Source organism: Periophthalmus magnuspinnatus, chromosome 19, assembly GCF_009829125.3.
Source record: "Periophthalmus magnuspinnatus isolate fPerMag1 chromosome 19, fPerMag1.2.pri, whole genome shotgun sequence".
NCBI classification, from domain to species: Eukaryota; Metazoa; Chordata; class Actinopteri; order Gobiiformes; family Gobiidae; genus Periophthalmus; species Periophthalmus magnuspinnatus.
The window spans coordinates 1,322,907-1,340,553 of NC_047144.1; the positions used below are offsets into that span (position 1 = coordinate 1,322,907).

Here is a 17,647-nt window from a genome sequence, read left to right on the forward strand (position 1 = left end):
GTTCTAACGCCGTTTCCTCCTCAAAAACAGACCTGGAGTTGTGTTTTGTTTCATTCTCACTCTTTATTATTAGTCTGTGACATCTACAAAGCTCCAAAACGCCCTGTTCCTCCTCGTGATGTCATCAAGTGGTATTTTAACAGCTCCTTTTTACCTTTAGTTCAGCAGAAACCGGCAATTCAGGACTGAAATTCAAACATCCCTGGACAATAGGCACTTAAAAAGAGGAAGAGAGAGAGGGAGAGATTGAAAAAGAGGGAGAGAGAGGGAAAGAGATTGAAAAAGAGGGAGAGAGATTAAAAAAGAGGAAGAGAGAGGGAGAGAGATTGAAAAGAGGAAGAGAGAGAGGGAGAGAGAGATTGAAAAGAGGAAGAAAGAGGGAGAGAGAGATTAAAAAAGAGGAAGAGAGAGGGAGAGAGATTGAAAAAGAGGAAGAAAGAGGGAGAGAGAGGGATGGAAGGGGAAAGGAGGGATATTGAGAGAAAGGGAGAGAGACAGAGGAAGAGAAAGGGGGTAATAAAAAAGTGAAGGAAGAAAGTAGCTGATAAAAGAGGAGAAAAAGAGGGGGAGGACAGAAAGAGAAAATCCAGGTCTGAAATGATCCAAATGATTCTAGTTTAAAAACACAGTGGAGCACTTCCTGTATCACCACATGATGACATCACAAGGTGGAACAGAGCGTTTTCAGTCTAAATCTGCAGAGTTTGTTTGTTAAACATGTGAGAACGAAACAAAAACACAACTCCAGGTCTGTGTGTGACGAGGAAACAACAATAATAACATGAGAACTTTAAAGAGTGTTTCCGTCGTGGTCGGGGTCGTAGTTCGTCCTCGTTCACCTTCCCGAGCACAGACTGTCCGATCTTCTTCTGCAGGAGCGAGCTGAGCCTCTCCACCTCCGTGGCCACGCACGACGGTCTGTGGACGTGCGCTCTGGACGAGTGAAAGAAACTCCACTTCTCCTCCGTCAACTGCAACGGAAACACAACACACGACCGCGAAAATAAAGATTTAAACGCAGAAGACGCTAAAATCACTCCATTATCAGGCATGAGCTCGACGTATTTAATTTTAAAAAAGCAAGATTTTAGCAACTGAGACGTGGGATTGTGAAATGTTTGTGTTATTTATTTTGCTAGCTTTTATTTTAGCATGTGACGTTGTGTTTTATCGTCAGAAGTATCGAAAATCAGACGCTAATCGATGCTAAAGCTAACATCAAAGCTACAACAAAAAAGTCCCGTTCACAGGACAGAAATGAACCTTTATACAAGTGTTTAAAGAAAACAAAACAAAACAAAACAAAAAAGTATATAGTAAAAATATAAAAAAGTATAGTGTAGTTGTTATAGTTGTGTATATGAAGTATTTGTTGAGGTTGAGTACATGCCTGTTAATAGAAAACACACATAAAAAAGCCAAAAAGCAAAACATGACAGCGATTAGTCACAAAATATTAAGTTGATTTGGACAAAGAGGGAGATGGATTTTCACATTTTAAACCAACAATTCTCTGTTTTTATTCATTGAGGATGAAAAGTGAATGAAAAGTGAATGAAAACAGGAGCAAAGTGAGTTTAAAGAGTCAGACACACGAGGGACGACCTGACAAAGAAAAAACAGAGTGTGAAAGGCACCACCAGAGGAAAGGAGAGCTCAAACTATCTCCTCTGCATCATCTGCTCCATCTCAGCCTCTGCCCCTCTACTCCTCTCCTCCTCCTCTGCTTCTCTGACCTTCTCCTTTGCTCCATGTGACTCTCCTCTGTCCCTCTCCTCCTCTGCATCATCCGCTCCTCTGCATCCTCTCCTCTCCTCCTCTGCCCCTCTCCATCCTCTGCCCCTCTCCTCCTCTGCATCCTCTCCTCTCCTCCTCTGCCCCTCTCCATCCTCTGCCCCTCTCCATCCTCTCCTCCTCTGCATCCTCTCCTCCTCCTCCTCCTCTCCTCCTCTGCATCCTCCGCTCCTCTGCATCCTCTCCTCCTCTCTGTACAAACACACTGGACAGTGTTGCTCTCAGATGTCTCCTCCTCCTCTCCTTCCCCTCTGCCCCTCTCCTCCTCCTCCTCTCCTCCTCCTCCTCTCCTCCTCTCTGTACACTCCACACACTGTTGCTCTCAGACGTCTCCTCCTCCTCCTCTCCTCCTCTCTGTACAAACACACTGGACAGTGTTGCTCTCAGATGTCTCCTCCCCCTCTCCTCCTCTGCCCCTCTCCTCTCCTCCTCCTCTCCTCCTCTCCGTACACTCCACACACTGTTGCTCTCCTCCTCTCCCCCTCTCCTCTCCTCCTCTTTGTACAAACACTCCACACACTGTTGCTCTCCTCCTCTCCTCCTCTCTGTACACTCCACACACTGTTGCTCTCCTCCTCTCCCCCTCTCCTCTCCTCCTCTCTGTACAAACACTCCACACACTGTTGCTCTCCTCCTCTCCTCCTCTCTGTACACTCCACACACTGTTGCTCTCCTCCTCTCCCCCTCTCCTCTCCTCCTCTCTGTACAAACACTCCACACACTGTTGCTCTCCTCCTCTCCTCCTCCTCTCCTCCTCTCCTCCTCTCTGTACACTCCACACACTGCTCTCAGACATCTCCTCCTCCTCTCCTCCTCCTCTCCTCTCCTCCTCCTCTCCTCCTCTCTGTACACTCCACACACTGTTGCTCTCCTCCTGCTCTCCTCCTCCTCTCCTCCTCCTCTCTGTACACTCCACACACTGTTGCTCTCCTCCTCTCCTCCTCCTCTCCTCCTCCTCTCTGTACACTCCACACACTGTTGCTCTCCTCCTCTCCCCCTCTCCTCTCCTCCTCTCTGTACAAACACTCCACACACTTTTGCTCTCCTCCTCTCCTCCTCCTCCTCTCCTCCTCCTCCTCTCCTCCTCTCTGTACACTCCACACACACTGCTGCTCTCAGACGTCTCCTCCTCCTCTCCTCCCCCTCTCCTCTCCTCCTCCTCCCCCTCTCCTCTCCTCCTCCTCCTCTCCTCCTCCTCTCCTCTCCTCTCCTCCTCTCTGTACAAACACTCCACATACTGTTGCTCTCCTCCTCTCCCCCTCTCCTCCTCTCTGTACACTCCACACACTGTTGCTCTCCTCCTCTCCCCCTCTCCTCTCCTCCTCTCTGTACAAACACTCCACACACTGTTGCTCTCCTCCTCTCCTCCTCCTCTCCTCCTCCTCTCCTCCTCCTCTCCTCCTCCTCTCCTCCTCCTCTCTGTACACTCCACACACACTCCACGCTCTCAGCCGTTCCAAACGTGCGTCGCGTTTAAGTCTCGTGCAGATTGTGTTTTCACCGTGTCATTTTCTGGAGTATTGTGTAAATCTGGGAGGTTTAAATTAGACACGACTCTGGGGGGAGCGGTGGATTTTCTCTGAATCAGGAGGAAACATGAAAAGAAAAGAGTTAAAAACATGAGAAAAGAGGAGAGTACAGACGTGAGGCTTGAGAGTGAACGCTCAAAAAGGAACATCTACAGGAATTTAAAGGTCATTTTAAAACCAGAGGGTCGACCGGCGCCGCTCGTCTCCATGGAGATGACACTGCTGTACCTTTAATGTTCCACCGTATGGCATTAAACGTATCTCTATGGAGACGAGGAGCGGGAAAACTCGACGAGAGCACCCGTAAATGACCTCAAATGATTAACTTCAGTTTTACTTTACCAATTTGTTAATATATTTCTATTTATATGCAGTTTTGTAGTTATATAATAAAATGTAAATCTTATACTGTGAGATCATTTCACATAAAATCTGAAAAACAGCAACTAAAACCTGCATTTGAATAGTTTTGATTCAAACAGTTTTGATATAAAAATTAAAGATCGACCAGTGTGTTTTGTTTTTGTTATAAGGCCGATGTCGAGTGTTTAGAATCCAGAGAAACTGATATTTTCTGGGCCAATATTTTTTTGTATTGGGGCGATTTTGATTATTTTTTTGCAAATTATTATTTAAACACACTCCAAATTCACCCACAGCCCATTTTTAAACCATAAACATAAGTGTAGTCAGGATTTGTGCGGTTATCTTCTTCAAATTAAACATTATGTGTATCTTTAGGCAGCAGGTCGGCCGACGTAAAATAAACATCGCCCTCTGCTGGATTCATTAAAAAGTGCAACTATTCCATGTATCAGTGCATCTCTAATCAAATTACAATTAAATTAGACATTTACATGGTAATTTTTGACATAATATTTGCGTAATTTTAAATGTGGAAATGCGGAGTGTGATGTTTTTAAATTAAAGTTACGGGAGAATGCAGGTTTGAGTGTAAAAAGTTTGTAATCTGCCCGGCAACAGCAGATGGAAACGAGTTTTAGCCAAATCTGGGGTAAAGCGTCTCCTCTTTTATGAAATTAATGTGTTAAAATAAACCACTAAAATAAACTAAACATCTTTAAAAAATAATCTAACAAATTGAAATTCGAATAATGTAAACTTCCTTAGAAATTCCTTTTTTTTTAACAAACAAATGACTGTGATACAAACAAATGGAAAGGTTTTTTTTTTTACAATTTCAACCATTACAGATGATTTGTTTTAGTTTGGTCGTTTACCCGTCTGACACTGTCGTCGTCCGACTCGGAGAACTGTCTGTGATGGCGGTGGTGGCCCTACGGTAAACATGCACAGTGTGGGGTTGGGTTAGCGGCTACGGCTACGAGCTACAGCCAGAAAAACAGTTTAAAGGCTCATATCACACCGTTTTCTGCAGATTTACTCAACTCCAGGTCTGTTTTTGAGGAGTTAACGACATTATATCATGACTTAAAGCGACAAGAGGCAATTTTGTGTAATATAGAACCTTTAAAAAACCCAAGAGAGCAGCTAAACGAGGGTAAAATGGTAAACGTCCCGTGAGGAAATAGTTATTTATGTGGGACATGAAGATACAAACGAACAAAAATCTACTATGGAAGTTAAAACGACTTGAATTAAGAACGTTTAAGACAGTATTTATATCCATTTGAGTAAATTTAACTTAAAATTAATATTATCTGACAAAAGAATGTTTAGTTTGAATGTGTTTAATGAGTTTTTGACCTGAGCCTGTTTAAAGTGACGACTCCTGTATAAATAGTGTATAAATTGTGTAGAATTAAGTCTTATTCAATTGGCAGAAACGTATTTCGGAAAAAAAACTAAAAAACTAAAAAACTAAATAAATACAGGTACATAAATAAATACATAAAATAATAAATACAAAAACATTAAAATAGATTAAAATAAATTAAAGTTAAATAAATAAAATAAATAATAAATCATAATAATAAAAATTATATAATAAAATAAAATATAAAAAATAAATACATAAATAAATACATACATAAAATAATAAATACATACATTAAAATAGATTAAAATAAATTAAAGTTAAATAAATAAAATAAAAAATAAATAAATAAAAAATAATAATAAAAATTATATAATAAAATAAAATATAAAAAATAAATACATAAATAAATACATACATAAAATAATAAATATATACATTAAAATAGATTAAAATAAATTAAAGTTAAATAAATAAAATAAAAAATAAATAAATAAATAATAATAATAAAAATTATATAATAAAATAAAATATAAAAAAAATAAATGCATAAAATAATAAATACATACATTAAAATAGATTAAAATAAATTAAAGTTAAACAAATAAAATTAAAATTAAATAAAATAAATAAATAAAAAATAAATAAAATAAATACAAATAAATAATAATAATAATATAATAAAATATAAAAAAATATAAATATATATATTAAAAAATCTAATCTAATCAAATGTTACCTACCCCGTCTCCCTGGTCATTGGCGTCTCCTTCACTCCTCCTCTCGCTCGGATATCCACTGTCTCCTCCACTTTCTGAATCCTAAACACAAAAAGCAGCGACACGTCATTCGGCTCCACCAGGAACTCGATCGGAAATGGGATCAGAACCGACAAAAAGTCCAGTTTGAGCGTCCAACAGCGCCCCCTGGAAGATGATCATAATTTGAATTTTGACATGTTTTTTTTAGAACGATGAAGCGCATTGAGACGAGCCTAAAATATAACGGAATTGTAGCTCCGCCCCCCGACCAGCAGGAAGTCGGCCATGTTGGATTGAAATTTCAAAACTGATTTAACTCGACAAATATTTTATACAAACTAGTCCTGGAGTTTTAACGCTACATTCAACTGAAAAATAAAACATACTAAAACCGTGTCATATTTGGATTGTACGGGTGTGGCCGAGGAAAAATCCATATCGACAACATTCCCCGGGGGTGTGACGCTAACTGGAGGCACTGTTCTGTCTGAAACTCTGTTAGACTTTAATCTGAGCTTTTTTTTTAACACGATCTGACCAAAAAGAGCGGATTTAACTGAAACCGCAAGAGGTGAGACGATTCGTGCTGTTAAACAAGTCCCTCTCACGTAGCGTTACAGTCGCAAGCTAGCATTAGCATTAGCATTAGCATTAGCCAGCAGTTTTTCGTTTAGTCGCTCTCACCTTTTTGTTGAAAATCAAACTCCTAAATCCGTTTTCAGACCATCTTAAAAAAAAACTTTCGGTATTCATCGCTAACGCCTGCATTGCGTCACCACGGTAACGGCTGAACATTCCGCCATACACACACCCGCAGAACACCCCCAGAGTGATATCAATAATCGTTTTGTAAATCCCACACGCTTTGTCCGATCAACTTCAAATTTGAAACGCCTGCACTGTGAACGGCTCTGGACACGTCCGGAAAGATCCACGCGTCGGGAAAGTTACGCAGTGCGTCTTTAAAGTGATCGAGAGACAACTAGTGATGCAACTGTATAAATTTGAATCACTACTTTACAACTTAAATCTGAAGTTTCTAATTGTTTTTATAGACAAACTCATAACGTTTCCTCCTGATGATCCACTTCTCTGTCTCGTTTATTTGAACAAATCCGGCGGTTGTGGTCGTTTCTCATGGAGTTTTTGGATATGCGACGCCGGGAGGTTGTGAAAACACGTTTAAATCCGTTTTTCAATATTTTGTCTCTAGGGGAAAAGACGTGAACTTGCAATGAAAACCCAAGACCGAGGAGCTGCGCAAGACAAGGATATAACAGATGTTTTGGTAAATATTTAGTTTTCCCTCACCCTGTGCTCTCCTGTGTTGTTGTTGTTGTTGTATTTTTCATGCTCGAAAGGTGAAAAACTTATACCTGGAAGAGAAAAGGGACAAGTTATGACGTAATGTAAACAAAACACAAATCTGTTCCACTGTGAATCTTTAAAAATCTAATGAAAATACTGTCTTTAAAACGCACATATTACGCCATTTTCTCTGTTCTAAAGTCGTTTCCTCGTCACACACAGACCTGGAGTCGTGTTTTTGTTTCGTTCTCACATGTTAAACGCACAAACTCTGCAGATTTAGGCTGAAAACACTCTGTTCCACCTTGTGATGTCATCGTGTGGTGATACAGGAAGTGCTCCACTGTGTTTTTAAACTCCACCTTCACTAGAATCATCTGGATCATTTCAGACCTGGATTTTCTCTTTCTGTCCTTCCCCCTCTTTTTCTCCTTTTTTATTACCCCCTTTCTCTCCCTCTATCTCGCTCTCCCTTTCTCTCATTATCCCTCCTTTCCTTTCTTCTCTCTTTCTACTGTCTCCCTCTCTCATCACTCTTTCCTCTCTCATTGCTTTCTTTCCTCTTTCTCTCTCTCTCTCTTCACTCTTTCTTTCCTCTCTATTGTTTTTTCTTTTCTCTCTCATCACTCTTTATTTCCTCTTTCTTTCCTCTCTCTCATTGCGTTCTTTCCTCTCTCTTTCTCTCTCTCTTCACTCTCTCTTACTCTCTTATTTCCTCTCTTTCTTTCCTCTCTCTCTCATTGCTCTCTCTTTCTTCTCTCTTCATTTGTATCATTTCTTCTGTCTCGTGTCGTTCTTCTACTGAACTAAAGGTAAAAGTGGGAGGAGTTAACTTAAAAACTCCCACTTGATGACATCACGAGGTGGAACAGAGCGTTTTGATCTTTGGAGATGTTACAGACGAATAATGTGCGTACGTCACAGTGGGCGTGTCAAGGGGGAGGGGGCGTGTCACAGTGGGCGTGTCACAGTGGGCGTGTCACAGTGGGCGTGTCACGGAGAAGGGGGCGTGTCACAGGTGGAGGTTAAACGGGGGCAGATGGACAAAATGGCGTCTTGAAAATAGTGGATTAAAGAATTTAACATTTAACACCGTCTCTGTCAAATGAATAAATAAACGAAAGTAGAAAATCAAAAAAGGAGAAAAAACCCTGTACGAGTCGACGGCTCAAATGCTCGCTCAAACCTCAGGTGACCTCAGGTGACCTCAGACTGACCGAGGGGGGACCTGCCGTTGGACAAGGGCAGGGCCAGAGGAGAACAGGGGATGGAGTCGGAGTCGCTCATGGTTTCATCCGCGGACGACGTTTCGGAAAGACGAGAGAGAAGAGGAGGAGCGCGGCCGGAGGAGAACGTCCGAACGCGAGGAGAACCACAGAACTCCTCACAGCCACGGAGCATCGTCTCTGCCGACTTCTGCAAAAGGGAACGGAGAAAGAGAGAAAGGGGAAGGGACAAAGGGAACGGGACAAAGGGAACGGGACAAAGGGAACGGGACAAAGGGAAAGGGACAAAGGGAAAGGGACAAAGGGAAAGGGACAAAGGGAAAGGGACAATGGGAAAGGGACAAAGGGAACGGGACAAAGGGAAAGGGACAATGGGAAAGGGACAAAGGGAACGGGACAAAGGGAACGGGACAAAGGGAACGGGACAAAGGGAAAAAGGGATAAAGGGAAAGGGACAATGGGAACGGGACAAAGGGAAAGGGATAAAGGGAAAGGTGGAAAAAGTGGAAAGGGAAAGGTAGAGAGCAGGTTTTTTAGGTCAGTTAGGATTGTTTGTATTTGTTAAATGATATCTTTAGCTGTAGTAACATTAAAATAACATTGGTCCTGACCAGCAGTTTGTTGGTGCAGTCGAGCTGGGCCTTCTCCGCAGGTGAAAGGTCAAAGGGCGTGAGTCCCATGCTCTTACAGATCTTATTGCACAGATGAGAGTGGAAGAACAGCGCCATCCCTCGCACGCCTACGACAGCACACCTTATTTCAGACACAAATCATCGACTTCGACTCTCGCAGGTAAAACGTTTTTGTTTTTTTTTCTATACCCAAGTTTCCGTCTCCAAAGTCGGTGCCCTGCTCCGTGTGGATCTGAGGGTCTGTGTACAGGTCGCCCACGCCCTGGATGTCCACGACGATGAGCTGATGCCCCGAGCGCTCGAACGTAAAGTGACTGAACGCCTGAAGAGAAACAGGAAGAACACAGTATCATCTACATGCTCAGTACTTTTATTATACACCGTTATTAAACCAAGAAGTAGAACGAGGTTTGAGATACAGAACTAATTTTAAATGATAATACTGGAACTTTTTTTACCACTGACACAACAACAATAATGCAATAAAATCCCAGTGAACTCGTTTTAAATACAGTCTCATTAAAGCCTGAGCTGCAGCGAATAAATATCAGAATGAAACAGTAAACTTTTACTTATTTAGTTAATGACAAACATAGTGACCAGTAATTCTCTCTATTTCTCCATCTCTTTCTCTCTCCGTCTCGCTATCTCCATCTCTCTCTCCATCGCTCTCTATCTCTCTCCATTTCTCTATCGCTTTCCATCTATTTCTATATTTATCTCTCTCCATCGCTCTTTTCCATCTCTTTCTATCGCTCTTTCTATCTCTCTTTCCATCTCCATCTCTCTCTGTACAAACACAGATTAAATATTTGTCAAATGGAGAAAATTCCACCCAAAAAGCAGAAACTAGTGAAGATTTTCAGTCAAATCTTTGACATAAAGAGGTTGTTTTTTTTGTTAAATGAGTGAAGTTCATCACCTGTGACCTGCACTTTAACAGAATAAACACAGTCCTCCTCCTCCTCCTCCTCCTCCTCCTCCTCCTCCTCCTCCTCCTCCTCCTCCTCCTCCTCCTCCTCCTCCTCCTCCTCCTCCTCCTCCTCCTCCTCCTCCTCCTCCTCCTCCTCCTCACCTGTGGAGTGAGTCTGATGTTGTCGTCTCTCACAAATCCAGAGTTGGAGTTGTATTTGATGTATTTTCCTTCGATGTAATGCTCCAGATGAAACAGAGGCTTCCCCGGTCTGTGGACCATCTCCACCACACACATCTGCATGATGTCCACCTGCACACACACACACACGGACACACACACGCAGACACACACACACACAGGCAGACACACACACACATGCAGACACACACACGCAGACACACACACACAACAGTTTAATCAGTTATCAGGAGTTGTGTCATATTAACATTTCAAACTCTATTTTGACACTAATAAATAGACTCTATACTCAATGAGACCACAATGATATAAAAACACTCTTTAGACCATAGAATGTGATTTTCAACATTAAACTTATATCCCCGTGTGTGTTATATGTGTGTTATGTGTGTTACATGTGTGTTATGTGTGTGTTATATGTGTGTTATATGTGTTATGTGTGTTATATGTGTGTTATATGTGTGTTATGTGTGTTATGTGTGTTACATGTGTGTTATGTGTGTAGTCCTCAGTGTGCAGTAGGTTCACACTGGTCCATGGTGTGTACGAGTCTGTGTCTTATACTTGTGAAAAATACAGCTCAAAATCATTATTTTCAGGAAAAGGTTCATTTCTGTCCTGAGAATGAAAAATATGAGTATCTAGTTACAAAACCACGTTCCATATCTATTTTAAATACTTTTGACGACCCAAATTTCTTTTAATATGACTTTAATACTTCGATATTAGCAAGTGGAGCTAGTCAAACCTAAATCTGCAACAGGACTGTGTGAGTTCTGAACTTGGCCACAGGAGGGCGCCTTAACCACACGACATGGGCTTTATCTGTGCAGCGTCAGCGTTCTGCGTTCTACAAAGAGCAGACTGAACAGAAGAACACACGTCTGAACACAGCACGGTACACAGAGGACACATATACTTTAATACACTGAAGTACACACGTCTGAACACAGCACGGTACACAGAGGACACATATACTTTAATACACTGAAGTACACACGTCTGAACACAGCACGGTACACAGAGGACACATATACTTTAATAATAATAACTCTGGAGGGACATGGTCAAACCAAGGTGAACCAAGTCTGAACCAGGACTAAAACAGGTCTAAACCAGGACTAAATCAGGTCTAAACCAGGACTAAATCAGGTCTGAACCAGGACTAAAACAGGTCTAAACCAGGACTAAATCAGGTCTAAACCAGGACTAAAACAGGTCTAAACCAGGATTAAACCAGGTCTAAACCAGGATTAAACCAGGTCTAAACCAGGTCTAAAACAGGACTAAATCAGGTCTAAACCAGGACTAAATCAGGTCTAAACCAGGACTAAAACAGGTCTAAACCAGGACTAAATCAGGTCTAAACCAGGACTAAATCAGGTCTAAACCAGGACTAAAACAGGACTAAATCAGGTCTAAACCAGGACTAAAACAGGTCTAAACCAGGACTAAAACAGGTCTAAACCAGGATTAAACCAGGACTAAAACAGGTCTAAACCAGGATTAAACCAGGACTAAACCAGGTCTAAACCAGGACTATAAACAGACCGTTTTTCTTAATTCTCAGACACCACTGCAGAGTTTCTCCATGATGGTAAAGCTAACCACAAATAGCATGCTAACAGTGCACTTCCTGATTCTCTGACAAAACACTATATAATCACATGCAGACGGTACACAGTGGTCTGGTTTTGATCAGAAGAGCTAAATCTGTACTGGGGCAAGACACATTTTGCTCAAATACACAGGGAAAAAAAATGTGTACAGAGCCTTTAAGTGGGACTAAGTGGGACAAAGTGGGACAAAGTGGGACAAAGTGGGAATTAGACACTGGGACCACAAGTCAGGAATTTGAAATGGAAAACGGTGGAAACAATTATGGAACTGAACTGGCACCAAAACCAGCGTTAATGGAAAAAGTCTACTCATGGTTTTCAGGAAAATGATTCCTTTTCCATTTGAAGGATTTTCCGAGGACTTTTCCAGATTCAAAGGTTTAGATTTTTATTTGAATTGTGTCAGTAAAAGTCTGTTAATCTGATATCCAATAAACAGAAAAGTAAAATGTGGAGACGTTTTTAAAGCCAAACATATTTTTCAAGACATTTTTTTTCTGATTTTCCATGCGTTTAACATGTCTGGAAAACCGGCCAATTACTTTTGAAGTTTTCCAGGATTTCCAGAACGTGTGGGAACCCCGCAAGGTTAATCCTTCATGAAAAAAAGTGCAAAGTGTGTGTAAGAATCACCTTTTAGATAAACAAAAAAGGTAAAATACACTCGTAAATGCCTTCAAACAAAATATAAACGGACATAGCTAACCTGCTAGCCGCCGCGTTCCAACCAGGAAGTGAGCGTGGACTCGCTATCCGGCTCTTAAATGTTCGTATTAACCCTCTACATGATCCTGGGGTTTTTATTTCACTATTGTGTCTGTAAATCAAGATATGAACATTAATAACCGACAATTTAGGCGGCGTTTTTTTCCGACGTCGCTCCCGCTAACGTTAGCAACAGGTTTGATTGACAGCGTCGCTAAGAAGAGGCGTTACCTTCAACAGATTCGCTCCAAAGTGGCCGTTTGGTCGCTGTGATACTTGCGGTCTGATATCGAGCGTTTTCATCGGCCAAAACCATCTTAATTTTCCACATTTTCGGGAATTCTGAGGCTAATCCCCCAAATCCCGACTGAAATTCCTTCACGTTTGCCTCTAGTTGCCTCTAATTCCAAAGTTTAGTTTTTGTTTGCGTGATGTTGCAATATTGCGAAAGACACAATAATGACCTTGCGTAATCACGTACGAGTCCAGACACGACCGAAGCACATCCCATTCACACAACTATTCACATCCCAAATCCCATTCCGGGTCTGTCCGGTCGGAGCGTCGTACCTGTTTGGGAGGCCTGTGTCTGTTGTACTCCTCTCCCCACAGTTTAGCCTCCATCTGCAGCCTCACGTCCTCGAAATACACCTCCCTGTTCACCGTCTCCATGTAACGCTTCGCCACGTAGTTCGACGCAGACTTCCAGTTACTGCTGTGGGAGAAATTGGACAACTTCTTCCTGGAAAAAAAAAAGGAAAAAATCAGTATTATTGTTGTTAAACGTGTCGAAAATCCAAAATCCACACTCAGACCCAAAGCAAACAAGGGAAACAAAGAGAACAAAAACCAGTTACGGAGAAAGAACTTTGGCCTTAGTATCGAACTCAAGTTGTAAACGTTTGTATTGTGACAGAACAAGAAGAAACAGAAACAGAAGAAGAAAATGAAGAAGCTGAAGAAGAAGGTGAAAATGAAGAAGGTGAAGAAGATGATGAAAATGAAGATGAAAATGAAGAAGGTGAAGATGAAAATGAAGGTGAAAAAGAAGGTGAAATAGAAGAAGGTGAAAAAGAAGGTGAAGAAAAAGAAGAAGAAAATGAAGAAGCTGAAGGTGAAGAAGATGAAAATGAAGAAGGTGAAGATGAAAATGAAGGTGAAAAAGAAGAAGGTAAAAAAGGTTAAAAAGAAGAAAATGAAGGTGAAGAAGAAAAAGAAAAAGAAAATGAAGAAGCTGAAGGTGAAGATGAAAATGAAGATGATGAAAATGAGAAGAAGATGAAAATGAAGGTGAAAATGAAGGTGAAGAAGAAGAAAAAGAAGAAGATGAAAATGAAGAAGGTGAAGAAGAAGAAAATGAAGTAGAAAGAAAAAGAAAAAAAAATGAAGAAGCTGAAGGTGAAGATGAAAATGAAGAAGGTGAAGAAGAAAATGAAGGTGAAGAAGATGAAAATGAAGATGATGAAAATGAGAAGATGAAAATGAAGGTGAAGAAGAAAAGGAGAAGAAGGTGAAGAAGATGAAAAGGAGAAGAAGATGAAAATGAAGGTGAAGAAGACGAAGACCAAGAAGACGAAGAAGAAAACGAAGAAGACAAAGAAGACAATAAGATAAGACAAAGTAGAATAATAGAAGATCATCATGGTCCACGTGTTTGTGTCTATAATTAGTTATTTATTCAAACTTCTACAGCTCAGATCTTATCGTACAACAGAAAAATAACAAAAAGTTCCACTAGTACAAAGAAAAAGTCCCGACGATAAAAACTCAGTGAAGTCGATATAGTAATTATTATGACAGACCTTGAACTAGCACGGCTTTCTCAACTAAAAAAAGAATAGTTTGTTTACTATTATGTCAAAATTTAAATTAAGTCATATTTGTCCTATTTGTGCAGTTTCCTCCAGTGAGTCTCTCAAACGTCTTATTTTTCCATGTAATTCCAGATTATTCTAAAACCAGGAAACTCAGAAAAGGTCCAACTTTGTCCAATTTCTATAATTTATTTCAGTATCAATAGTTGCGTATTTCGTTGCAATACTAGTAAGTTTTATATTTTTTGACTTAAAAGGCGCTGTATCTGATTTTAACCGTCTTAAAAACGTGAAAAACTGAACTACAGTCGTCCGTCACTATATCGTGGGCTGATTGGCTGTTGGACTGTAGACCGTTGTGTCGTGCGTCCTGATTGGCTGTTGGACTGTAGACCATTGTGTCGTGCGTCCTGATTGGCTGTTGGACTGTAGACCATTGTGTCGTGCGTCCTGATTGGCTGTTGGACTGAAGGTTTGAACTTTGAGAGAGTTTAACCCTCTGATGCATGAATTATGAAAGCCTTGGTCAAGATGTTTGTTTTTTTTCTGAAGTGTTCTTGTTCTTCTCAGGACATGAAACAACATTGTGAACTGCCTGTAAATATGAATTAACTTGTGTTCTATTGTAAATATACAAACACATCTTTCTTTTTATGCTTTGAAAAACATTTCAACATTTTTTGGAGAATTTCAGCACTGTTTAGATGCAACGTTTAGGCCTGAATAAGAAAACCAATCAGAGGAAATTTACTTGCAGTTACACCGACTGACCACTGAATTGACCTCAATGGAGTGTGGCAGCAGAGAGCACTCCACATAAACCGATGCATTAAAGTGAAAGTTGTTTTAGTAGCTGTCCACTGCAGTGACTGCTATGCACCAGAGGGTTAAACGAGAGAGAAATGTGAGAAAACATTAACGTCTGTGTGAGAAAAGTGTATAAAGTGTGTGGTGAGGGGTTTTACAGACAAAAACAGAGAATAATTGTACAAAATAAAGCTGATACTTCGCGGATTTCGCCTGTTTCGGGTTATTTTTAGAACGATAAACGAGGGACCAGTGTAGTTCATTATCAAAGTTTTGCAGTGGCGTTTCTTTTACAGCTCTCACAGACCAGAGTGGAGTTTAATCGTGACGGAAAAACGAACAACTAGCAACTTCTAACACGCGCTTACTGATTATCCGACAATAAAACTCTTATAATTCGACGCAGACAGTACACGGCGGACTTATTTAAACCTCAAGAACTGCTGATGCAACACACCCGCGCTGGGTTAAGACACATTTTGCTCAAATACACGCCGGAAAAAAATCAAGTACAGGTCCGTTTAATTCGTAATATGAACCAGAACAGATCCAGTATCACATCATGAGACCTTTTACTCTCTAGGGACAGGTGTTTCCTAAAAATAAACCCAAAACAGATCTCTCAAAACGGGGTCGCGTTCACATTTTGACCCCGGCGCTAAGTTTAGCCCCCCCGGGAACCAGCCGCGAGCTTCACTCTTCCGCGTTTGTCGACATTTAAAAGTCGTGGCTGTGTACTCACGCTCTGAAGCACTCTCGCATGGCGCCTTTCCCGAACGGCTGGAAGAGAAAACAAAAGGGATTCAAATTCAAGAAAAGATTTGACACGACGGTTGCAGAAATATGTTGACGATTAACATTTTTTAGGGAGAAAATAGAACGTAATTTTCAACATATAACAAAAATGGCATCGTGTCAGTTAGTCTAGCTCTGATATAAAGCTAAAATCACTCTGAAACTAATCGTAAAAGGTCATATTTTGTCATTTTGATGTATTTTTTTTTAGCGCTGATGTTGCCGGGCGAATCCAGAATTATATCTCAGCAGATTTTGTTTTACAGATTGATGTCAGTCCGGCCCCCACGTCCTCCTTTGTGCCTCAACTTGGGTCGAACGATTGGTTTATTTTGATGATAAACATTTTTAGGGAGACATATGTTGAAAATTACATTGTATTAACAAAAAAAGACTATCACATCAGTTAGTCTCGTTCTGATCTAAAGCTAAAATCACGCTAAAACTAATCGTAAAAGGTCATATTTAGTCATTTTGATGTATTTTTTTTGCATTGACGTTGCCTGGCGAATCCAAACCTTATATCTCTGTGTATTTTTTTATACAGATTGATGTGAGTCTGGTTTCCTTTGCGTCTTAAGCCAAACGTGATCGTCCAATCGGATTCGTTTATTTCAGTGACGCGTGTGAAACGAAGGAGCTCATTGGTCGCTCGTCATTTACAAACAAAACCGCATTTCTCTCTCCTCAGATGAACCGAGGCTATTCCTATTATACAGCGCTCACGCCATTTTTAGTGCTGTCCGAGTGAGTAGTTGAGCGAGAAAATAGCGCGCTTAAAAATTTCCCACAATGCACTTTGAAAAGCAGCGGGCGTCTGGGGTCAGTGACAGGTCGACGAGTTGGAAAACAACGGCGGACAGAGCCAGGTCTTTAACTGAATGACGCAGATGAAAGCGCTGGTTTATCACGTTGTTTATGAATAAAACTCTTAAATAAACCGTTACGCTGTAAAGTTGCTAGCGTTAGCCGTTTACATTAGCTTGAGCCGTTAACAGAGCGAGAATTTCCACATCTCAAGACTAAAATCTGTCAAAAATCGAGCGCGTTTAAGTGAGATCCAGCTTGACAAAAACGTTATTATTCGCCCGGAAATACTCCAATCTGCCAGTCCGATCTGATCTTTATTTACGACAGAAATCAAGTTTTATCAGAGTTTTATCGGAGAGCAAAGTCTCTCTCGGCTGTGGAGTGAACGAGGGGTTAAGGGCTGGGGGGGACATTCGGACACAGCCAGAGTTTAGCTCTTTGCTCGTTGATTCTACAGAAATCTGTCACGTTTTTCAGTCCCCTGTGATATTTTTTTTTTTTCCTTTTATTCTTCCTCCTGAGCAGCCGTATTTGTTTTGATACGAACAAACCACGCGTGTCCCTGATTGGCTAATCCACCTGTCAATCAAGCTCGTCTGAAAACGGGGAGACCAGACTCACATTTTCATAAAGTATTGAACTGTCTGTATTCCAGATTTCAGGAAAACTACTTTTTTTTAGTGACACAATCCATTTTATTCATTTTCAGTAACAGTTTTAGTAAAGTTTCTTATGTGGATATCGGCAGTTTTATCTTTGAATGTCGAGGTAAAGTTTAAAATTAAAGCGTTTTACCTGCGACGCCATCTTGATGTGAACTTCGTCGTGGGCCCATTCTCCTCGGACGGCGTTGTATCTGAAACATTTTGAAAACGTTAATAATTCTGTATTTTATTTTCAGCCTTTCTTATAAGTAGAGGCGGGAAATATTGACAAAAAAACAGTAGATTTTTACATTTTTTTGCATTATCCTGACAAAAAATATGAACATAACA

At 40.7% G+C, this 17,647-nt stretch overlaps 2 protein-coding genes across 8 annotated transcripts in view; one reads left to right on the forward strand and one right to left on the reverse strand.

Moving 5' to 3' along the window:
- Positions 1 to 17,647, forward strand: part of LOC129456146 (NLR family CARD domain-containing protein 3-like) — a 217,679-nt gene that overhangs the window by 107,931 nt on the left and 92,101 nt on the right. The window lies entirely within an intron of this gene.
- The window catches only part of eef2k (eukaryotic elongation factor 2 kinase), a 46,083-nt gene that overhangs the window by 2,587 nt on the left and 25,849 nt on the right, over positions 1 to 17,647 (reverse strand). For 2 of the 7 annotated variants that reach the window (XM_055229727.1, XM_055229728.1), the window contains 12 exons: positions 17,448 to 17,508; positions 15,790 to 15,827; positions 12,997 to 13,168; positions 10,064 to 10,213; positions 9,178 to 9,310; positions 8,968 to 9,095; positions 8,348 to 8,546; positions 7,134 to 7,198; positions 5,805 to 5,882; positions 4,565 to 4,621; positions 3,296 to 3,373; positions 840 to 971 (listed from right to left, as the gene is read on the reverse strand). In XM_055229727.1, coding sequence (XP_055085702.1) covers positions 840 to 971; positions 3,296 to 3,373; positions 4,565 to 4,621; positions 5,805 to 5,882; positions 7,134 to 7,198; positions 8,348 to 8,546; positions 8,968 to 9,095; positions 9,178 to 9,310; positions 10,064 to 10,213; positions 12,997 to 13,168; positions 15,790 to 15,827; positions 17,448 to 17,508 — 1,291 coding nt within the window. The remainder of the gene's footprint in view (positions 1 to 839; positions 972 to 3,295; positions 3,374 to 4,564; positions 4,622 to 5,804; positions 5,883 to 7,133; positions 7,199 to 8,347; positions 8,547 to 8,967; positions 9,096 to 9,177; positions 9,311 to 10,063; positions 10,214 to 12,996; positions 13,169 to 15,789; positions 15,828 to 17,447; positions 17,509 to 17,647) is intronic. The other 5 variants (XM_055229729.1, XM_055229730.1, XM_033984346.2 and 2 more) reach the window with 3 other exon arrangements.